At 34.2% G+C, this 25,869-nt stretch overlaps 1 protein-coding gene across 2 annotated transcripts in view; it reads right to left on the reverse strand.

Moving 5' to 3' along the window:
- Positions 1-25,869, reverse strand: part of ADAM2 (ADAM metallopeptidase domain 2) — a 136,181-nt gene that overhangs the window by 9,549 nt on the left and 100,763 nt on the right. For both annotated transcript variants that reach the window (XM_045055532.1, XM_011281508.4), the window contains 3 exons: positions 11,150-11,333; positions 1,462-1,539; positions 1,084-1,225 (listed from right to left, as the gene is read on the reverse strand). In XM_045055532.1, coding sequence (XP_044911467.1) covers positions 1,084-1,225; positions 1,462-1,539; positions 11,150-11,333 — 404 coding nt within the window. The remainder of the gene's footprint in view (positions 1-1,083; positions 1,226-1,461; positions 1,540-11,149; positions 11,334-25,869) is intronic.

Raw genomic sequence — 25,869 nt, forward strand, 5'->3', positions numbered from 1 at the left:
AATGAGAGTTGCAAGAATTAGTATTCTAAAAAACCCAGTCAGAATCTCACTTCTATACATTTTAATGATCAGTTATACCACTAAGGTCAACCTGGACTCAATGAAAGAAGTGGTCTCTTCTGATTATGGGTGAAATGTGTGTGCATGGACAGAAGCAATAAATTACAGCCGATTTGAAGATAAGTTACTGCAAACTAATTGTTCTACAGAATGGAAACAGTTTGAAATGCATTAAGTATACTCTAATGTTTTTAACTTACCAATCTATTACCATATGGCAAACACTGGAATGAATGTGGAAATGTTAAAAACTACCTCTAGCTCAAAATCTGGGAAAAGCTGCTTTAATTATCTGAAATTTAGGTTTTTATATTAAGACTGTCCCTAATCACCATTGGATATGCTTGGCTTACTCTAAAATCCATCTTCTTTGAAGAAAAATTGTAGGAAACTGCATTTTCTAAGAACTCCAGACTTCTAGTTATATTAGGCTAACAGGAGTAACTGAAAAACTTTTGGAGGGTCAGAATAGTCAAACTATTTATAGTATTTAACCCCCGTCTCTGCACCATCTCCCATAGTGGCTTATATGCTCTATAACTCTTCATGATAGTACCTCTGCTTGTGATCTACCTGCTGGTATGTAACCCTGACCATAGTTACAAGTCATGCTAGATGGCTCAGATGTTGGTACTAGTAATACTGCCTCCTTTCATTGTCCCTCCAACTGCCGAAGTGATAGTGGATTCCTGTGTTGCCTAAAGATTCTCCGATTGGCTTTCATCTCTGCCATTGTGTGTTGCCTGATGGCTTATGTTGAATTCCTTCTGTGTGAAGGGCTAAGTGATTTTTGTTTTCCTGCCTGGGCTTTTACTGATATGCCTTATATATAATATATGTTACCTATGTTATATTACTCTCTACAAGTAAAATATAAACTTTCCTCATATGATTTATTATTTAAGGCCATATCTAATCTAAATATAGATTATAGACAACTAAATAAAATATTATTTATTTTATTAAATTTAATAAATTAAAATGTAGTTTTAGTTATGTTTTCAATTTTTTATTAATACTTACCAGAACTGGCAAGGCCAGCAGCTACTTGAGGTGGAAAATTTCCACTGTCAACACTCCCACCAGTCCATGCATCATCACTAGTTTCACAATTAGGAGGCAAATACGAAGGGTTACAGTGACAGTTCTTTTTATTATTGCATACCTGAAACCAGGAGAAATATCATCTTTTAAGATAAGAGCTATAATTATTTGTGTTCCAGTAGAATTTTAAAATAATACTTAGGTCAAATGAGGTCAATATTCTTATGTGGTTTATGAGTATATAAACGTGTGTGTGTGTGTGTGTGTGTGTGTCTGTGTTTGTGTGTTCAGTTATGTGTTTACTTTCTAGTATTACTCTCAGTGATTTCTATTCTCACATCACATTACTGCACTTACACCACGTTCATTGCATTTTTCTGGAGTACAATCATAATTCAAATATCCAGCATCTACACATTCTTTATTCTTGCAAACCTGAAAAGAAAATAAGCCAAAGTAAAATAACTGAAATAACATCTATATTTGACATTTCATTAAAAGAATTCTCTACGATACTGATATAAAAGGTATTTATTTAATAAGTGTTAACACACTAGCAATAAGTTGATTAATTTATAGTGCTGTTTCCAGCACTAGATGAGACTCTGATTATCTGATAGTCAAGAAAACAACAGAAGTATCTTCTCTTCTTGTGCTGGTATAAAAGACATCAAATAAATAAAAGTGAAGATAACTATGTCATAAATACTATAATGATAAAAGCACAGGGAATTTATCTGATATGTGGGAATAGTTTAATCTTATCAAACCTCTTATCAACCCCAGATGTTGAACAAGACTTAAGCAAGGATAGAAATGAAAGACAAAGTACTTATAGGAAAAGAAATAATATTTAAAATGACCCTACATTGAAAGATAATACAAAACTTTTGAGAAATATTAACAGCAGTGTAGCTGGTACACAGAGAACAACCATTTAATCATGAATTCACTAAATAATTGAGTCCTACAGCATGCCTGTCCTGAGAAAAAACCAGTGAACAAAAAAAAATCTCATTTTGTTCATATTGCAGTAAAAGATATAGAAATGCACAAATAAAAAGGCCAAATGTGATGTGACAGTAACTGTAATGGCAGGATTGTGCAGGGTCTTACATTATTTTTTTAAAGTTTATTTATTTATTTTGAGAGAGAGAGAGAGAGAGAGGGAGAAAGCACAAGTGGGGCAGGGGCAGAGAGAGAAGAGAGAGCAGGAATCCCAAGCAGGTTCCGCATTGCCAGTGTGGAGTCCGCTGTGGAGCTCCATTTCATGAACTGTGAGATCATGACCTGAGCCAAAGTCAGATGCTCAAACGACACAGTCACCCAGGAGCCCGTGGGGCCTTACATTCTTATGCAGAAAGATGGCCTATAACCTGCAAGCAATTGGTTGTTTTTAGAGATTTCATGGAAGATGGAGAGCTGATAAAAATACGTTTTGGAAAAAAGGATGGAAAAGGCAATAGAAAATGTTGAGAGACAAATTAGGACACCTTACGGTAGTCCAGAAAATGATAACCATAGAGTGAAATTGAGTGGTAATGGTGTAATGAAAATCATGGTTCTATTTGAGATATCATTAAAAAGTTTAATACACTTAATTTTAATGATAAATTGATTTTATTGGAGGATGAAAAGAAAGATGGGTCAATGACACCAAGGTTTCTGGTTTATATAACACTCTTAGTAGTAGTATGATTGATTGAGGTAGGGAAAGCTACGCAGAAAGCTCAAAAGTTTAGCAGCTATTTTTTGAGACTTCTTTCAACTTCTTTCAACTATGCTTAATATTTTTAAAATATTTAAACATTTATTGACCTTATGAAAAGTCTCTGAGTGACATGGCAAACCAAAGAACATGTAACTGGAAATATTATTTTTATAAAAATGTTTTCTAAATATTGTCAGTATTTCTTTGGGAGTCTTTTCTTAAAAATATATAATAATAATATACTAATTTTTAAAACCAGACAATGAATCTTCCCAAAAAAGGTTTTGCTAAACATGGTGAGTATGAAATAACACATTATTAAAGGTGTCTGATAATTTTGGCAACCCATACCTCTGTTTAAGAAGGAAATATACTTATTATAAATTGATGACCAGGCTATTCTGAGGGGTTGGGGTAAGAGAATAAAAGTTCTAGCTGTGGATACAGACTAGTGTTGCTATTGTTAGAAATATATCTGTTTTGTTACAATGATGCTTTATCACCTAACTAGCACTTGGGCAGAGAAGCTAAATAAATAATTTGCAGAGTTGTTGTCAAGAAGAAGATAAACATAACTTTTCTAAGCATTAAATAAATTCTTTCAACTAGAGAAGAAAAAAGTTGAGAAGCCATTGTTGGTATTATGAGTATTCTATTTGTGCAATGAAAAAAAGTTTTTTGGCTTTAACATCCTTACTTCAGTTGTACCATGCAGAAAGGCTAGGAAAAAACACCATCCAAAGTGGGGAGCTAGCTACAAAATCACAGAAGTTCTTTATCACCATATCATAATATAATATAATATAATATAATATAATATAATATAATGAAAACAATGGTTCCTCACCAAACATTTTGAGACAGATTTTTTGAAAATTTGGTTTGTGGTAAGAAAACTGATGCAGTTTCTTATTCTTGTCACTATGTTAGAGTAGGATTCTGTAGAAACCTTCTTGTACAGAGGACTTGAAATAGTGAATAAATTATGTGCACATATTCCTTGAAAAGAACACATGACTGTACCAGAGATAAAGTGAAAATAATTTTAAGTTCACAAAAGTTAAAATGAGACAATATGATTCCACAAAAGTAACCAAAAGCTGAAGCCAGTATTCCTCTACAGGCCATCAGTGACCAAGCAAATAGACTTTAAGTGATCATGTCTACCCTGTACAAGTGACAGAATTATAAGCAGGTTTTACTAAATACTGAAAAAATAATCTGGACAGAGGCATCAACAGAATGGTGCATTATAAAGTCCAAAGTTCTTGTTCTATCTTGGAGATATTTTTAAAATAATAAGAAGGAAAGCTGGCTAAAATAACCAATAAGAACTCTAGAAATAGTCAATGGTCTATGGCAACCAAGAAAATGCCCAATCAAGAAACAGCCAAATTTAAAATTGTAAAAAAATTTGTGGTAATTGTTTTAGAGTTTACTGATTTATTTTGAGAGCGGGAGAGAGAGAATCCCAAGCAGAGGTGTGCTGTCAGCATAGAGAGCCCAATGCGGGGCTCAATCTCACAAACCATGAGATCATGACCTAAGCCAAAATCAAGAGTTGGATGTATAACCAGTTGAGCCACCTAGGTGCTCCAAACTTTGTGGAATTTTTAAAATATAATTTGCCCCACTCCTTCCCCAGCATGGCATAGTCTTGGTATGGAGGAGGAAACTGCTGAGTTCACAATGATTTCCTTTGAACTGAAGGGAGCAGAGGAAAACATATTTTCAATTTCGTATTTTTCTTGGGAGCTACCTGAAGGACTGGTCTCTGTATAACCTAACTTGAATCTTAGATAAGGAGAAACAATGGACACTGCTCAGGAATGATGCAAGGAGACTTAAGTTTTGCAAGCACCTGGGCAAAAAATAATGGGTAAAGGCATACAATAGATGATGTGAAGCCCAAAGGAGAGGATGGCATGAGAATATTTTGAAAAGTAAGACATCTGATAATATCCATGTATGTGGGAAATCAAAAAAGCCACAGGGAAGCCCAGGAAAGATGCATCATCACAAAAGTTCTGAGAAGACCACAAGCTTTCTTTCTCCTCAGGCTGATTCCAAGGCTTAGAGCACACCCAACTTCCCAAGCACAGAGTCAGTCTGCGAACACTGGGAGAAATGTCTGTTTTCTCAAATGTCCAATTTTCAACAACAACAACAACAAACAACAATCAAAAGGTAGAAAAAGAAACAGGAGAACATGGTCCATTCAAAGAAAGAAGATTAAGTGACATAATGTTATTTTTAAATAACTATACTAAATATGAAAAAGTTAAATAAAAGAAAATTTAAATAAAAACATAGTTTAAGAAAGAAAGAAAATCAGAAAAATTATATATTAACAAAATGAGAATATCAACAAAGAGATAGCAATTATAAATAGCAACCAAAAAATTATGAGGCAAACATGTAATAACTAAATTTAAAAATTTATTATTCAGACTCAAAAACAAATTTTGGTTGGCAGAAGAAAGAATCAGTGATTTAAAGATAAGACATTTTAAACTTTGGAGTCTTAGATGAAGAAAGAAAAAAACAAAGAAAATGAACAAAGATAAAGAGAGTTATGAAATACCATCAAGCAGATCAAAATACATATTATGGGACTCCTTGAAGTAGATGAGAAAAAAGGAGACAGGGAAATTAGTTGAAAAACTGATGTCTGAAATGCCCCATGTTTGAAGAATAACATGGATCTACAAATCCTATGAGACAAATGAATACCAACTAAGGCAAAGGCAAAGAGATTCACACCAAAACACATTATAATCAAACAAAATGCCAAATTATCCTTAACAAAATTATAGCAGATTCCTCATTAAAAACTTTTAAAACCAAAACGCAATGGGCTCATATATTGGAAATGCTAGAAGGAAAATAAAAAGTCCTGACAACTTAGAATTCTATATCCAACAAAACTGAGCTGAATTTGATAGGGGAAATTTATACATTCTCATATTAAAAAGAAATAAAATTTGAGGGAATTTATTACCATAAGACCTAGCCTACAAAAAAGTACTAAAAGGAGTCCTACAAGATAAATAAAAACTTGCTAGTCTGTAACTAGAATTAACACACAGAAATAAAGATCTCTGGTAACAATAAATAAATGATGAAAGTATACAAATTAGTAGTATTGTAGTTTTCATTTATAACTCCATTTTGAAAATTTCTGAGATTAAAAAGACAAATACATAAAATTAAATAATTATAAGTCTGTGTTAATGGGTACACAGTATATAAAATGTAATTTTTGACATCAAAAAAAGTGTGGAGGGCAAAGATGTACAAGGGTAGATGTTTGTGTATACTTGAAGTTAACTTGGTATTAGTTCAAATTAGATTGTTATAACTTTAGGATGCTATATGCAATCCCATAGTAACCACAAATATAATAATCTATAGAATATATACAAAAGGTATAGAGAAAAGAATAAAAAATGTGTTACTACAAAACATGAACTAAAGAAAAATGAAGGTAGTGATGGGGAAATGATGTACAAAAAAAGTTATAAGAAATATAAAAATAATAAAATGTCAAAAGTAAGTCCTTTTCTATCAGTTACATTAATGTTAATGGATTAAATTCTTCAATCAAATACCATGGGGTGGCAGAATGGATAACATTGCTCAACTATATGTTTAAAGGGACTCTTTCTGCAAGACATTCACTTGATATCCAATGTCACAAACATGTAGAAATTGAAAGGATGGAAAAATATATTCCATGAAAGTAACAACAAAAGGGAATGAGAATGGCTATAATAATATCAGACAAAATAGATTTTAAATCAACTATCATTGCAAGGAAAAAAGTACACTCTAGATTAATAAGTAATCAAAATTCACCAAGAAACATACAAATGATAAACATGTATATATCAAACATCAGAACTCCCACATAACGGCACAAACAGAATTGCTGAGAGAAATAGATAGCTCTACAATAATATCCTTCAATATTCCACTTTTTTTTTTTTTTTTTTTTATTGTTGGGACAGAGAGAGACAGAGCATGAACGGGGGAGGGGCAGAGAGAGAGGGAGACACAGAATCGGAAACAGGCTCCAGGCTCTGAGCCATCAGCCCAGAGCCCGACGCGGGGCTCGAACTCACGGACCGCGAGATCGTGACCTGGCTGAAGTCCGACGCTTAACCGACTGCGCCACTCAGGCGCCCCAATATTCCACTTTTGAAAAGAAGGGGACAGAAGATCAATAAAGAAGGGGACAGAAGATCAATAAAGAAATAGAGGATGTGAAAACACTGTATAACAATTGGACCTAATAGACATATATAGAACACTGCTTAACAATAGCAAAATACACATTTGTCTCAACTGCACATGGGCATTGTATACATTAGGACATATATAGTCACAAGACAAGTCTTAATAAATTTGGAAAGATTGAAATTATGCAAAGTATCTTTTCTGATTACAGTAAAGTGAAACTATACAGTAAAATCAGAAGGAACACTGAAAAATTTACAAATATGTGAAATTATCATATATGAAATAAAAAAAAAACTAGTCAACAAAAATACACAATGGAAATTAGAAAATATTCTGAAACAAAAGAAAACAAAAACACAATACACCAGACATGAAATGCAGGAAAACACTGCTGGCAGTAATTTTTAACTGTAAGCCAACACGTTACAAAGGAAGAATGATTTTATTTTTAAATTTTTAAAAAATGTTTATTCACTTATTTCGAGACAGAGTGAGAGTGAGAAAGAGTGTGTGTGAGCAGGGGAGGAGCAGAGAGAGAGGAAGAGAGATAATCCCAAGCAGGCTCTGTGCTATCAGCACAGAAACCAATGCGGGGCTCGATCCCATGAACTATGCTATCTGAGCCGAAAGCAAGAGTTGGAAGCTCAACTGACTGACCCATCCAAGTGCCCCTAGAAAAGGAAGAAGAATTTTAAATAAAAAACTTAAACTTTCACCATAAACAAACAAACACACAAACAAGCAAACAAGCCAAGAGGTGGCAGAAGGAAGGGAATAACAAAGATTAGAATTTAAATAAAAGAGAAAACAGAAAACCAAATCAGAGAATAAAAATTAAAGACCAAAAAAATTGAAAAATCTTTTACCTAGAATTACTAAAATAAATAATATTCAAATAAGTAAATTAGAAATAAAGGTGAGCACATTGCTATCAATTTTACAGAAATAACAAGCTTTATACGGTGAAAAACTGAGCACCAACATTTGGATAAGCTAATAAAATGAACAAATTTTTAGGAACACCCCATCTACCAACATTACATCAAAGAGAAATAGAAAATCTGACTAGACCTATAACTCATAAAGATATTAAATCAGTAATCAAAATCCTTGAAACAAAGAAAATTCCTGGACCAGATAGCTTCATTGGTGAATTTTACTAAATATTTACAGAATTTCACCAAATATTTAAATCATCTTTCTCAAATTCTTCCAACAAATGTAACAGGAAGGCACACTTCCAGATCCATTCTATAAGGCCAGAATTACCCTAATATAAAAACCAAGGACACGATAATAAAGGAAAACTACAAACAAATATTGATTGTAAATATTAATGCAATGTTCTCAACAAAACATGAGTAAACAGAATTCAACAACATATTAAAAATTTGCATATCATAACCACGTAGGATTAATTTATGGAATGTGGCAATGATTCGACATACAAAAATCAATGTAATACACTACATTAAAGGAATAAAGGGGGGAAATAATCACACAACCATCTCGATTGAAGTAGAAAAACCATATGACAAAATTGAACACCTTTTAATGATAAAAAAGAATCTAACAAATTAGGAGTAGAGGGAAGCTACCTCAATATAGTAAGCACTATCTATTAAAAACACACAGCTACACTCCCAGGGAAGATGGCAGAGTAGGAGAATCCTAAGCTCACCTCGTCCCATGGATACAACTAGACAACACCCATATCGGTGTACAGAACCCCCCAAAAAATAACCTGTAGACTGGCAGAACAGACTCTCCATAGCTAAATGTAGAAAAAAGACCACCTCAGAGAAAGTATGAAGGGATAATCCAGAGCTCAACAGAATTACAGGACTGTCCACAGGAGGTAGAGATACCTCAGGCGTGGAGAAAACAGAGAAAGAACCCCTCACACCAGAATACTCAGGCATGAGGAACTCACATGACAAAGACAAATCCTTATAACATCTGGCTTTGAAAACCAGAAGGTCATAATTTCACAAGTTCTTACAATCAGTGAGGCTTAATGCCTGGAACTTCAAAAATCACTGGGCTTGACTCTGGGAGAGCCAGGAAAGGTGATTGGAAACTTGAGCCCTTAAAGAGACAGCACAACAAACAGCCCCGTGGAGATGGAGCACAGAAGCAGCAGTGTATATGGGGTATATGAGAGGGAGATTTGTTCACTAATGTCTGAGTCTGAGCCGGAAGAGAGGGATCTTTGGGAGACTTTTCCAGGAACAAAGGAGCTGGAGGGCACTATTTCTCTTCTCTGCCCCACACACTAGACACACAGACACCTGTGTGAAACAGCACAGCATCAACATTCCATCTAGTTTGCTAGTAGGCCACCCTGCCCCTGCATTCTCCTGCAGACATAGCCTGTCCACCACAGCAGGCCCACACAAACCTTGCTAACCCTCCCCCTGAGTTCTTCTACAATTATTTGCCTCCAATATGCCTTTGGCCATGCTCATCCAAAGTAGTGCCACAAGCAGTGTGCAAGCTGCCCCAATAGTAGCCAGCACCACTCTAACATGACTCTTGCCCTGGGAGGCGTGCCAAATAATCACACGTACCAGTGCCACTGCAGCCTCAGCAGTGGACTAGGGACAGGCATCTGGTCTGACTGTAGGCCCTGCCCACCAACCTTCTCAGGAGACAACACAAGGAAAGTGCCCTACAGTTTGGTGTTACCACATCTCTAGGAAACTCCTGATCTGATACAACGCAAGCCCAGAGTAGCCCCAGATGGCCCATATGATTTCACTTATATGTGGAATTTAAGAAACAAAAGAGATGAACATAAGGGAAGGGAAGCAAAAAGAGAACAAACAGGGTTGATGGAAGGGAAGAGGGTGAGGGGGAAGTAGGTGGGGGAATGAGCTAAATGGTGATGGGCATTTAGGAGGACGCTTGTGATGATGAGCACTGCATATACAAGTGATGAATCACTAAATCCTACCCTTGAAACCAATATGACACTATATGTTAACTATATGACACTATATGTTAACTATAGTTTTCAGTGTACGAGGCTTTTACTTCCTTTATTAAGTTAATTCCTAAGTATTTTATTCTTATTGATGTGATAAGTGGAGCTGATAACATAATTCCCTTTTCAGAATGTTTACCTTTACTATGTAGAGATTCCACTCACTGATTTTTATGTCCTGATTGTATATCTTACAACTTTGCTGAATTTATTAGTTCTAATATAGTGTGTGTATCTCTGTATCTCTGTGTAATGTTTATGGCTTTCTACATATAAGATCATGTTATATGTTAACCAATATGACACTATATATTAACTTGAATTTAGATAAGATATTGGAAGAAAAAAATTCAAGTATCACATATATATAAAATATAGTTAGTATACTAAGTATTTCACAATTGTTTGTATGGGTATAAAAATAGTTGTTGGAAGGTCCATGAACATGGAAAGTAGTCACATCTCATATATATGCATTTGAATGATTTTGCTTTTATCTCATTTTTATTATTTTCATCACTAAAATGAGTGTACATTATTTTAACAGTTCTTTTCAAGTAATTCTATTAAAAGATAATTCATGACTTGAATTACATCTCTATGTACCATGAGACAATTTAATAAAATCTAGTGAGGGGCGCCTGGGTGGCTCAGTCAGTTGAGCGACCGACTTCGGCTCAGGTCATGATCTCGCAGTCTGTGAGTTCGAGCCCCGCGTCGGGCTCTGTGCTGACAGCTCGGAGCCTGGAGCCCGTTTTAGATTCTGTGTCTCCCTCTCTCTGACCCTTCCCCGTTCATGCTCTGTCTCTCTGTCTCAAAAATAAATAAACGTTAAAAAAAAATTTTTTTAAATCTAGTGAAAGAACAGTACGATTCTCCGTTCAGTGAAGATACATTACTATCAATGAAAAAAGTACTAAATAGCCAATAAAATGTTTATAGAAAAATAATCTGCATGAATGTAGATTTAAAATGTTTTTTCTTATTTTTAAAGTTTTTATTTTTGAAATCAAATGCACACTTCAATTATGAGAAAAATATTAAACATGCGTTTGAAAATAGAGTATAAAATATTAAGAATTTATTTGGGGAAAAAGACTACATACCTTATTATTACCACAAACAGTTCCTTCTTTTACCCACATCTTTTTGCTAATTATAAAATCATGTGGAAAATCCAATGCAACGCAGATGTGTCCATTTATGTTGGCATAAATAGCAGTGGCATTTGGAATATTAATTATTTCTTCTTTTTTATATTCACATATTAATTTTCCACACTGCAAATCCCTATAATTTACCCATAAATGAAATCATTAGCCTTCAATAAAAAGAAATATTAGAATATCATTTATAAATCAAAAAGATTTAGGTAAAGCATTGAAGTTTTGCAAAAAGATTCATGCAATTAATTATAAAGCAACAAGAAAATATAAAAGCCTTACCTGCATTGTAAATAATAACTGAACATTTTAATAATTTTAAACCATTTCCAAGTTAGCCTGATCACTTTTTTTAAAGTAATTCTTTCACTCTTTTTTGATTCTTAAAGATAAGCAATTCCAAGCTAATTCCATTTTTAAAAATTGGTAAAGTTCATCTAAATACCAGTCTCTTTGGATTTTCTTTTTAATTTTTCAAACATAATTCCTACTCTCAGGATGATGGGTCCCAGCTGACAAAACACTGAATCCCACATCCAAGAAGCATTATATACAATAAATATTAAAGTAAAACTACTAAGATACATCATAAAGATAGTGCTGTAAACCACAAAAAAAGTGATAAAGGTAATCAGAATATTAAAAAGCATGAAAAGCAAAAGCGTAATAATACAATTTAAGACTGACTTTCCAACGGAAACAATGGAAACCAGAAGATTATTGAACGACAAATTCCAAAAAAGAAACAAACTATCTACTGTCTTCCTATTTTATGTGCAGAGAAAATACCTTTCAAAATGAAATATGGTATTTTCAGACAATAATTGAGAACATTTATCATCAGCAGTCTTGGACTAAAGAAAATGTACACCAAGTTCTTCACACTAAAGGGAATTGATCTTAGATGGAAGCTTGCAAAACTACAAAATGCAGATAGCTTTATCAGATGAGGAAGTCCCTTTTTATTCCTAGTTATGTGAGAGTATTTATCATGGATCAGTGCTAGATTTTATGATAAGTTAGACACAGAATAAAGAAAATTGTACAGATAAATGTACATGAGGGGGCTATGAGAAAGAGAAGATATAGTTAAATCATCTATTCCCCAAACAAGCATAAACTGGGCAAAGTTGTCAAAACAGCCATTTCAGGGCTATAAAACTTACCAAAACAAACAAAAAAGTGAGAAGGATTTATGAAAAGCTGCCATAAAATCAAGAGTAGTGGGAACTGTGGTCTTTACTGAATCTGCTCCTATGCCCTCTGAGATCAGTTGATGCTGTTATTTTACCAGAGTCAGAGCTGGCCATGAAAACTATTAAATTAAATGTCAGCAAAATGGTTCTAGTTATGGTGAAGAGGACGAAAAACTTCACCCCCCATTAACACTTTGAATAAAGTAGCAAATTTGGTAGGGAAAGAATGTAAAACCAGCAGCACTATGAGTCTGAGATTGAAATCCCAGTTGGGGTTAGTGACAGATAAGATAAAAATCAAAGACACAATCCTGGAAGTAATAGCTCCATTAAGGGTAGTGATAAACTATCTTTATGTCACATCCCTAGCTGACAGAGAGGCTACATGCATGTGCTAGAGAGATCTGAGAATGATTGATAAGAAGTAACAGCAGTGGAAACTGAATTTGCCTTGAATCTAAATGTGCTCCCTAATTACAAAGAAAAGCCTAAAGCCACATGACTCTAGTGATAAATTCTATAAAATACATGAAAAATATTACTAATTCTACACAAACATTTACAGAAAGTGAGAAAAATAAAACATTTTCTAACTTATTTTATGGGCAAGTAGTATTCTGACATCAAAGCAAAGACACCACAATACGATAAATATGGACACAAAAATTCTTAACAGAATATTAGCAAACCAAATCTAGAATTACATAAAATGATTATACACCATGACTAAGTGGGATTTACCCAGGAATGTATCATTGGGTTAATACCTAAGAGCCAAGTCACAGAATAAAGGGGAAGGGAACACATAATTATTTCAAAAGGCACAGAAATAGCATTTAATAAAATCCAGCACTGATCCATGATAAACATATCTAGTCAAAGTGGGAATAGAAAGGAACTTCCTCAAACAGGTAACAGCTTTATGAATAACCAACTAGTAACATCATGGTTAAAGTCCAAAGATTGAATGCTACCACTCTTTAATCAGGAACAAAACAAACACTTCTGCTTTCACCACTATTATGGCAATGGAGCACAGATTTCTCAGATACTATACCAAAACCATAATCTGTAAAAAAATAAATGAATAAATTGGGCTTCATCGAAATTAAAGTCTTCTGCTCTTTGAAAGATGCCATTAAGGAAAGAAAAGGGATAGATTTAGAGAAAATATTTACATTTCATACATCTGATAAAGATTATATTCTGAATATGTAAACTATTTTTTTCAATTTAATAATAACAAACCACAATTTGAAAATAGGCTACAGATTTGCCAAGACAATTTACCAAAGAAGGTATGAAAAAGGCTAATAATCACATGAAAGACTGATCATTTCATTAATTAGTACATAAATTCAAAGTGAAACCAGAATGGTTTTACCTTTTTAGAATGACCAAAAGAAAATAGACAAACAAACAAACAAAACCCTATAAGCATATAAAAAGTTATTGCAATACCAAATGTTGGTGAGGTTTTACACTGTTGATGGAAATGTAAAATGATACACTCACTCCACAAAATACTTGGAAACCTTCTTACGATATTAAACATATATGGAGGAATAGTAAACTTGAATAGACTTATAACCTGCAAAGAAATGGAATCAGTAATCAAAACCCTCCCAAAAGAACAAAAGTTCAAGGCCAAATGGTTTCATAAGCAAAATCTTAAAAAAGCATTTAAAGAAGACTTAATGTCTACTCTTCTCAAACTATTCCAGAAAATAGAAAAGGAAGGAAAACTTCCAAATTCATTCTATGAGGTCAGGATTACCCTGATATCAAAACCAGAAAAAGACACCACTAAACAGAAAATCATAGGCCAATATCCTTCGTCAAAATTGATGCAAAATTCTCAATAAAATACAAACAAACTGAATCCAACAATACATTTTTTTAAAAATCAACATTAACAAGTGGGATTTATTCCTGTGTTGCAAAGGTGGCTCAATATTTGCAAATTGACCAAAATGAAGCACCACATTAATAAAAGAAAGGATAAGAAGCATCTGATCATTTCAATATATGCAGAAAAAGGATCTGTACAACATCCATTCATGATAAAAACCCTCAACAAAGTAAGGTTAGAGGGAAAATACCTCAACATAATCCAGGCCATTTGTGAAAAACCCAGTTAATATCTTCCCAATGGGGAAAACCTGAGAGCTTTTTTTCCTCTATGGAACAACACAGGGATGTCCACTCACACCATTGTTATTTAACATAGTACTGGAAGTCTTAGCCACAGCAATCAGACAACAAAAAGAAATAAAGGGCATCCAAACTGAAAAGGAAGAAGCCAAACTTTCACTATTTGCAGATGACACGATACTCTACATGAAAAACCCGAAAGACTCCATCCATCAAAACTCTGCTAGAACTGATACACAAATTCAGTAAAGTAGCAGGATACAAAACCAATGTACAGAAATCTGTTGCATCTCCACACACCAATAATAAAGCAGCAGAAAGGAAATTAAGGAATCAATCCAATTTACAATTGCACCAAAAACCATAAGATACCTAGTAATAAACCTAACCAAAGAGGGAAATAATCTATAGAATACTTATGAAAGAAATTGAAAAAGACACAAAGAAATGGAAAAAAATAATATTTGTTAGAAGAACAAATATTATTAAAATGTCTATACTACCCAAAGCAATCAACATATTTAATACAATCCCTAGCAAAGTATCAACAGCATTTTTCACAGAGCTAGAACAAACAATCCTAAAATTTGTATGGACCACAAAAGATGCCAAATAGCCAGAGAAACCTCAAAAAAGAAAAGAAAAGCTGGAGGCATCCAATTCCAGACTTCAAGTTATATTACAAAGCTGTAGTGATCAAGACAGTATGGTACTGGCACAAAAATACACACATAGATCACTTAGATCAATACAGCTAAATACAACACACACACACACACACACACACACACACACACACAGAAGCAGGAAAGAATATCCCATGGGAAAAAAGACAGTCTCTTCACTTCAACAAATGGTGTTGGGTAAAGTGAACAACAATATGCAAAAGAATGAAACTGGACCACATTCTACACCATACATAAAAATAAATTCAAAATGGATGAAAGACCTAAATGTGAGACAAGAAACATCAAAATGCTAGAGGAGAACACAGGCAGTAACCTCTTTGACATTGCCCATGAAGACTTCTTACTAGATATGTCTCCTGAGCCAAGGGAAACAAAAGCAAACATAAACTATTGGGATTCATGTAGGTGTTTTTTTCTGCAACCTCAGTTCTCTGATGGGTCAAAGAAAAGTCATGGATTTCAGTTTGTTTAGTTGTTTAGTTTGTTGTTGTTACGACAAGAGAAATGACTTCCAAACTCTTTTTTTTCTTTTTTTGGGGGGCATCTGTTTTCATTAGAAAACTCCACTTGGTCAGCATTTCCCTGACTTGGAACAGAGACTGGGCAGCCCCCAAGTGTCCCTGGGCCTTCATGTTGTCTTCTAGCTTCTTCTGGGAGGGGAGCGTGGGGGTGGGGGTGAGGGCAGCATCAGGCAGTCTCCTAAGTGCCCCTCCCAGACCCCTCCGAGTTCTCCCTGCTGGCCCCGCCCAGCTCGGGGGTGGGGACCTGAGGGCCCACAAGGCTTGAAGCTTGTTGCCTAAAGCATTCCTGTTGGTATGGCTTCAGGATGGAAGTGAGGCATGGAGTAGGAACTCTCACGCAAAATTTCCCACCGTTTCATTAAGACAAAAAAGTTACTTAGATTAAAATGAATCAAATCATTTTAAGGATATATTTATGTGCAAATATCACCAAAATCCTGTGGAGTCCGTTTTCCTTTGTGGGCATTCAGAATCAATTTTCACTGATGAGTCCATCCCCAAGTAACCAGTGACCTGATTTTTGTCTCCATGGATTTACCTTTTCTGGAAAATTTATATAGGGGAAATCATAAGGATTTTTTTCGGGTGTATTTTAATTATTATAATTTTGTAAGGTTCATCCATTTTGTATCATACATCAGTAGTTCATTATGTTTTACCAGAGAGAAAATGTCAGCAGAGATACGGAAATTGTCAGAATAAGCTATAGAATGAAAAGATAATCGCAAAATAAAAAAAAAAGTAACAGAAATTAAGAATGGCTCCCAAGTCTCATCAATAAAACTCAGTCAAAACAGCAAAATATTCAGTGAACTCAATGATAGGTCAATAGAAACTTCCTAAATGAAAACTCAATGATAAAAAATAACAGAAAAAAATCCAAGAACTATGGAACAATATCAAAAACTGTAACGTATTCATGATAAAATTGTAGAAGGAGAAGGAAAATGGAGGGAAAAATTTTTAAGAAAATAACAGCCAAGATCTTTCCAAAACTACTGACATTAAATCACAAATGCAAGAAACTCAGAGAACACACACAAATATGTTGCATGCACCTAAAGAAACCAAAGTCAATGAGAAAATCTTGCAGACAACTAGGTTGGGCACATACCTTACTTACAGAAGAACAAAGATAAGAAATACAACATCCCTTTACCATAAAAACAATGAAAGAAGAGAGTGGAGGGAAGTTTTAAGGGTTGAAAGAAAAAAAAATCTATCTTGGAATTCTGTGTCCAGTGAATTATTCTTCAAAAGTAAGGAGAAATAAAGACTTTCTGACACAAACAAAAAGTGATAGTGTTTTTTGCCCCCAGACCTGTTTTGCAAGAAATGTTTAAAAGAAAATTCTTCAGGCATAAGGAAAATGGTATGGGTCAGAAAATTGGATCTACCTAAAGAAAAGAAGAGCATCAGAAAATAAATAAATTAAAAAAGCATATTTTAAAATCCAGACATTGTCAGAGTAAATAACAAAAACATTACCCGAAGTTGGTTTAACATCTGAAAGTCGATTGATGTAATATACAATATCAATAGAATAATGGACAGAAAACACAGAATCATATCAATAGATGGATGAGAAGCATTTGAAAAAAAGTACAGCCACCACCCAAGATTTTCTGGATTTTGCAGGCAGGTGGTGGCGGGGGCAGGGGGTGGTGGGAAGGGAGGGTGTTTGTTTTTCAGAGAGAGAGAGAGGATGAATGGGGGAGAAGGGCAGAGGGGAAAGAGAGAAAATCTTAAGCAGGCTCCATGTTGAGCATGGAACTGATGCAGGGCTTGACCCCACAACCCTGAGATCATGACCTGAGTTGAAATCAAGAGTCAGATGCTCAACCAACTAAGCAACCCAGGTGCTAATCCACCATTCAAGATTTAAAACTCTCTAGAAAGTAAGAATACAGGAGAACTTTCCTAGTTTGGTAAAAGGCATTCCCCCCCAAAAAACCCGTACAGTTAATAATAAACTTAATGCTTAATTTTTCTAATAAATTTGGGAATAAGCAAAAGTCTCTCCTTTCTCCACTTATACTGCAACATTTTCAAGCAAAAGAAACAAATTAAAAAACATCCTAATTAAAAAAGAATAAACAATTCAAAATAAAATGATCCTGAACATGGAAATGCTAAGAAACTCAGATACAAAAAAATGAATTTAGGAAGGTCACACAATATAAAAGATCAATATAAAAATTTTGTTTGCATTTTCAATATTATTATATATCAGCAATGAACAATGTGAACATGAAATTAAGAAAACTATTCTATTCACAAGTTTCAAAAGTAGAATGTTTTAGAATATATTTAACAAAATAAATGCAACATTAACACAAAAAACTAATAAATCTGGTTGAGAAAAATGAAAGAAAACAAATAAATTCAGAAATACTATTTATTTATCAATTGAAAACTCAATATTGTTAAGATGGCAATTCACCACACACACACACACACACACACACACACATACACACACACCCCACACACATTCATGTAAAACTGATGGAAATCTGGGGGTTAAGGTCTATTTACCACTGTCAATTTCCTGGTTTTGATATTGTACTACAGATAAAATACATTTGATATAAATCATATAAAATGTTACCTATTGGGGAAACCGACTAAAGGGCACATGGGACCTTTGTTTTCTCTATATATATTTTTGCTACTTCTTGTGAATCCACAATTAGTTCAGAATAAAAAGATATAAAGATAAAACTCAATAGTAGGAAGACTAACCTATTCCAAATACAATGGAAAAAAAATTAATAAATTCACCACACAGGAAGAGATACACGTTGACAAGAGGACTTGGGAAAATGTTCAAAAGTAGATAAGTGTAAATGTAAATAAATGTAAATTAAAACATGTTACAACTAGAGTGGCTAAATAAAAAAGAATGGTAATACCAAGTAGTAACACATTGTGGAGAAACTAGAACTCTTGAATTCTGGTAATGTAGATGTACATTTACACAGCCACTTTAGAAAACAATCAGCAATTTCTTAAAAAGGTTAATGTGAACTTATTATAGGACTCAGTAATGATACTATGTATCTACCAAACATAAATGAAAAAATATTACACTATAAAGACCTGACCTTAAATGTTTATAGCAGTTTTATTCATAATAGCTAAAATATATACCATATAACTTATTCCATCAATAAGGAATGAATAAACTGATCATATTAATTAACATATATATAGTAATTTTCAGTGAAAATCAAAATTACTTAGCAATAAAAATAAAATCTAATAGAAGACTGATCTATTTGAATCTGAAAACTATGTCGGAATATTAAGTATAACACAAAAAATGCATACTGTAGCATTCCATTTATATGAAATTTTTTAATAGACTACATTTATCTATCATCATTGAGATGAGGTTGTATGGGGTATAGATTAAAGAAAACATTTTTGCATGATGGAAATATTAATGAAATTTTGCATTTAAAGTACATTCAATTATTATAATCCACATACATTTAAAAATCAAATAAAACCAAGCAAAGTGAAGATTTAAAAAATAATCAAAAGGAATTTATATATACTCTATCTTTAGTATGCTATATTTACACATGGACTTCAGGCAAAATTTTACAAAGGTAAAACTAGTATTTCAAGTGTTTAACTTTATAAGGGTAAAACAGTAATATTTTCGAGTGTTTAACATGACATTTAAATTCTATAAAAAGTCACATGAGGTAGAAAGGGAAAGTATTATTAATCTCATTTCACATACATGCAACTACTGTTTAAAAGGGTAGTTTTCTCTCACACATGGATAATGCATTGTAGCAAAGAGCCTAGAACTACATACTTTTAGGTATGAAACTAAAAATGAGAACAAAAACTGTTTTAAACACATGTATCAGTTTATCTACACACCCAAAAATTTACTAAGCATGAATATAATGCCTATTTACCTTTGAGTTATTTTAAAACTAAGATTTGGGGTGTCTGGGTGGCTGTAGTAAGGTGTCTTACTCTTGATTTTGACTCAGGTCATATCTCATTGTTCGTGAATTCGAGCCCCAGGATCGGCTCCATGGTAGCAGTGCAGAGCTTAGTTGGGATTTTCTCTCACATGCTCTCTCTACCTTTCCCCTGCTCAGGCTCTCTCTCTCTTTCTCAAAATAAACTTTAAAAAAAGATTTCAAAGAGCCATATGGCCTTTTCAATCGTGCAGAAAAAGGATTTGACAAAGTACAACAACATCCATTCATGATAAAATCCCTCAGTAAAGTAGCTTTAGAGGGAGTATACCTCAATGTAATCAAAACCATATACATCTTCAATGGGGAAAACCTGAGAGCTTTTCCTCTATGGTCAGGGACAAGACAGAGATGTCAGCTTTCACCATGGTTATTTAACATAGTGTCAAGACACCTAGCCTCAGCAATCAGACAACAAAAAGAAATAAAAGGCATCCAAGTCAGCAAGGAAGAAGTCAAACTTCCACTGTTTGCAGATGACATGATACTCAGAAAACCCAAACGACTCCACCAAAAAATTTCAGGAAAATCAATGTACAGAAATCGGTTGCATTCCTATACACCAATAATGAAGCAGCAGAAAGAGAAATCAAGGAATCAATCCAATTTACAATTGCACAAAAACCATAAGATCCTTAGTAATAAACCTAACCAAAGAGGTAAAAGATCTGTCCTCTGAAAACTATTGAATACTTACAAAATAAATTGAACATGATACAAAGAAATGGAAAACATTCCATGCTCCTGGGATTAGAAGAATAAATATTGTTAAAATGTCTATACTATCCAAAGTAATCTACATATTTAATGCAATCCCTAGCAAAGTGTCAACATCATTTTTCACAGACCTAGAACAAACAATCCTAAAGTTTGTAGGGAACCACAAAAGACCCTGAGTAGCCAGAGCAGTCTTGAAAAAGAGAAGAAAATCTGGGAGCATCACAATTCCAGACTTCCAGTTACATTACAAAGCTGTAGTGACCAAGACAGCATGGTACCGGCACACACACACAAAACACACACACACACACACACACACACACACACACACACACATACAGATCAAGAGAACTTAACAGAGGGGCACCTGCATAGCTTAGTCATTTGAACATCTGATTCTTGATTTTGGCTCAGGTCATGTTCTCATGGTTTGTGAGATTGAGCCCCATGTCAGGCTCTGTGCTGTCAGTGCAGTTAAAAAATGGCAGAAGACATGAATAAACATTTTTCCAAGGAAGACATACAGATGGCCAATAGACACATGAAAAAATGCTCAACATCAGTCATCATCAAGGACATCAAAACTACAATGGATAACACCTCACATCTGTCAGAATGGCTCAGATCAACAACACAAGAAACAACAGGTGTTGGCAAGGATGTGGAAAAAAGGGGATCCATTTGCACTGCTGGTTGGAACGCAAACTGGTGCAGCCACTCTGGAGAACAGTATGGAAGTTCCTCAAAAAGTTAAAAATAGAACTACCCTATGATATAACAATCACACTACTAGGTATTTACCCAAAGAATACAGAAATACTGATTCAAAGGGATACATACACCTCAATGTTGACAGCAGCATTATCCACAGTAGCCAAATTATGGAAACAGCCCAAGTGTCCATCGATTGATGAATGGATAAGGAATATGTGGACATCAATACACAATGGAATATTACTCAGCCATAAAAAGAATGAAATCTTGCCATTTTTAATGACAGGGATGGAGCTAGAGATTATTATGCTAAGTGAAATCAGTTAGAGAAAGGCAAATACCACATGATTTCACTCGTATGTGCAAATTAGGAAACAAAAAAATATATATAGGGCAAAAAAAGAGAGAGGAAAACCAAGAAACAGACTCTTAACTATAGAGAACAAGCTGATGGTTACCAGAATGGAGGTGGATGGGGGATGGGTTAAATAGGTGATGGGGATTTTGGAGTACACTTGTGTTGAGCACCGAGTGTTGTATGTAAGTACTGAATCACCTGAAACTAATATTATAATGTATGTTAACTAACTTGAATTTAAATGAAAACATTTTAAAACTCAAGAATTCAAAAGCTAAAGTTAGATTAATTAACAAAAGTAGGGCGCCTGGGTGGCTCAGTCAGGTGAGCGTCAGACTTCAACTCAAGAGGTGATCTCCCAGGTCATCTTGAGTTCAAGCCACACATCAGGCTCTCTGCTGTCAGTACAGAGCCCACCTGGGACCCTCTGTCCTCGTCTCTGCCCCTCCCCCACTTGCATGCATGCTCTCTCTCTGTTTCTCTCTCTCTCTCAAAAATAAGCAAACATTTTTTTAAAAAGAACAAAAGTAAATGAATTATATACTGTAGAGTTATCACTATGTATGTTATTTAAGGTATATGCAGTATTTTAACAAAACAGATATCCTGAAAATTATGTCTGCTGTATCAATGTGAGCATATATTTATAGCAAATATTATGCCATAAAATTTTTATTTGGCTTATGAGTCTTTTTGGGGGTCTAAATGCTACCACACAGCCACTGATACATCAGAGAATTCAACAAATTATCTTGCAGCAAAAGTGGCAGGGGAGACTAACATGAGCCCAACTATATCCCACATTCTCTAAATAACTTCCTAATCGGTAAAATCTTAGCAATGACAAAAATATAGGTAACTTGGAGCAATTTTCTATGGTCTGACTTTGTCTGCCTTTGGGCAAAAAAGGGAAATGAAAAAGAGAAAAGCATCCTCTGACATTCAGGTGAAGATATTAACAGAAAAGTATTGGAGTTAATGCAAACTGACTCGCACTTACAGCTAGATCTTCTGCTTAACTGTTGAATATAAGCAATTTTAGGAATATCAACTTTAAGCCAAGTCACTCTGTGGTCATGATGCATCAAGAAAAGACAGACCTGCTCCATAAATTATTAATGAACATAGACAAAACATAAAGATTTTCCAAACAACAAAATTATCAAACATTCGTCTCATCCAGCTAATATGAGTGGCTATTGCTTCATTATCAGTTACAGCTTAACTTCTCTCCAATCTTTCTTCTTCATATGTAAGATTTATTGAGATAATCATACCTTTACTTTCTGAAAGCATCAAATTCAGAAGAAAGATCCACTTCCTCAAACCCAATTGAAAATCACTTAAAACAAACCCAAATTCTATAAAAACTCTCTCAAATTCTGGAACCAAGATGTCCCACCGTTTCTCGTAGTGGATAGTTTCACTGATTGCTGCATGTAATAAACTAAGGATTCCAGTAAGGGTAGAATTCTAATTGAAACACACACACACACACACACACACACACACACACAGGGAGAGAGGGAGAGAGAGAGAGAGAAAGGGAGAAAGAGAGAGAGAGAGAGAGAGAGAGAGAGAGAGAGAGAGAGAGAGAAAGGCCCTGGAATGTTACCCGAAAGGGAACAATTGTGTGATAATTGAGCTTTAACAATGGGAACTATATCAAGAGATATTGTGAATTGGGATACATCCAACATCTCTTAGCTTAAATAATCAGATGGCAGAACTAAAAATGGGCCTCGTGTCAATTAGGTGCCCAGAAATTAAAAGGAGTTCAGCACTGAAGTGTGCATAAACTTCACCATAAATTTTGTCTGACCACTGAACTCAGCATGTACAGTGAAGACTCCAGGGAGTTCATAAAAAGCATCTTAAGAGGCATAAAGAAATAAACAGTATTTCAAATACCACTCACAGAAGGGTATTGTTTATAGTGTGAGTTCAGGTATGTTAAATCCCTTCCACAACAAAATTCTATTGCTTTCAGGAAGCATAAATGAATGAAAAGTTTCCATTATGTATTACTCATAGTATCCAATACAAAGTAAAAAAAATGTATACATGCCAAAAAAAATGAGACATAGCCAAGGAGCAAATAAATCCCTAGATACCAATATCAATATGATTCAAATATCACAATTAACAGAGAAGCACTGTATAGCAGCTAATATAAAAATGATCAATGATTAAAGGAAAATACAATCATAATCACTAGAAGGTTTTCTTTAGTCAGTAAATGCAATTTTTATACATGATTTTTAACAAATAACTTCTGCATATTTGACTTTGAACATATGAGAAATGTACTAAAATGTACTTTATGGTGTGTAATCAGAAATAATCACTGTAAGTTCGTGTTTTAAATGCAGAGATATAAAGGAGCAAATAAATAATTGTATGATACATGTATGTGCATATATTACATGTATGTTCTAGGTCTGTTGACTGAGAAGGTGCAGAGGTAATAAAAAATAGTGGAAATAAGCACATCTGTTGCCCAGATATTTATTTTTTTAATATTCTCTACTAAAAGGCATATAGGCTACTTGGATAAATAGCTGAATCCAGATTAGGGGCAGGAAAAGCATAACACGAGCCTAGAATATTTTGTGCTAGAAAAATGTGAAAGTTCTTTTTTTTTTTTTTGAGTTTATTTATTATTGACTTTGAGAGAGACAGAAACAGCGTGAGTGGAGGAGGGGCAGAGAGAGGGAGACAGAGAATCCCAAGCAGGCTCAGTATTATCAGCACAGAGCCGATGCGGGGCTCGAACTCAGGAAATCATAAGATCATGACCTGTGCTGAACCAAGAGTCAGACGCTTAACCAACTGAGCCGCACCCCCAAAATCTGGAAGTTCTTAAAGAGTCCTATCAAACACTGTGGCCAAATAAAAGAGACTCTCAGTGGCCCAAACTGAGACAATTTGAAAAAGAACCACAATAAATAATAACAGTAAAGTATTCTATACTATTGAATAAAATAACAATTGCTGAGTCTGAACCAATGTAAATAAACACATAGATAAACAAACAAACAAACAAACAAATAAATAAATAAATAAAGAAGGGAATACTTCTCCCTACTGTACATTTCTAGCTTACAGGCAGAGTAAATAATGGAATTAGAAATCATCAATGAATTTTAAGCCTAGTGAAGTAGAGTTTGAAGAGGAACAGAATATGTCCATGTTCTCAATATAATTTAATCTAAAATAGACAAGACTGAGAAAAAATTCCATGTACTTTTTAAAAATTATACTAGGGCATACATATCACTTCAGTAGTAAGCATACCAAAACGTATAAAATGAATCTATGAAAAATATCCACCAAAGCCAAATTGAAGGACATCTTTAAAACAATTAGTCTGTAGCATTAAAAAAAAAACTGCAGAAAAGAAAAAAATTAAAACAAAGAAAATATCTAGATTAAAGATGAAAAATACATTATGACTAAATACAAACAAATATATGATTCTGGATTTGTTCCTGAAAAAAGACAAAATAGATATAAATACTTCCCTAAGACAATTAAAGAAGGTTTTTTTTTTAAAGTTTATTTAGTTATTTTGAGAGAGACAGAGACAGAGTGAGTGGGGGAGGGGGAGAGGGAGAGAGAGATAATCCTAAACCGACTCTGCACTGTCAGCACAGAGCCTGATGCTGGCTGGGGCTCAAACTCACAAACTGTGAGTTCATGACCTGAGCCAAAATCAAGAGTCAGAGGTTTAACTTGCTGAGCCACCTAAGGGCCCCAGAAGTTCTAATATGAAACATGGCTTTATAGCTACACTATAGCTATGTAAGAAAATATCTTTATTCCCAGGAAACACACATGATTTTTTTTATGGGTAAAGAAGCATAGTTTTCAATATTCTTTCAAATGGTTTAGGAAAATCATTTTGAAGAGAGGAGAGAAGAGAGTTAAAAAAAATAGAAGGATAAAGCAAATGGGCAAAAGTAAATAATTGGTAAACCTGGGTGAAGGTATATGGGGAGGCTTTGTATGATTCATGCAAACTAGAAATGTTTTACAGAATTTTTACTTTTACTACCAAACCAAATTTGAAATCATATCAAAATAAAATATTATAAGAGCAGTAACATTCTGGTTCTAATATATATAGTAACGGTAACCCAATGGTGTTAGTGGAATTACTATTCATATTTGGCGTATCAGAAAAATGAAGCACATATCCAAGTTCACACAAGAAGGTAAGCCAGTGGTATTAGGATTTGACACCAAGGTGCATGGCTGTAGAGCACATGGTCTTAAACACAGTCCTTTACTTACCGGATAGT

Source organism: Felis catus, chromosome B1 (genome assembly GCF_018350175.1).
Source record: "Felis catus isolate Fca126 chromosome B1, F.catus_Fca126_mat1.0, whole genome shotgun sequence".
NCBI lineage: Eukaryota > Metazoa > Chordata > Mammalia > Carnivora > Felidae > Felis > Felis catus.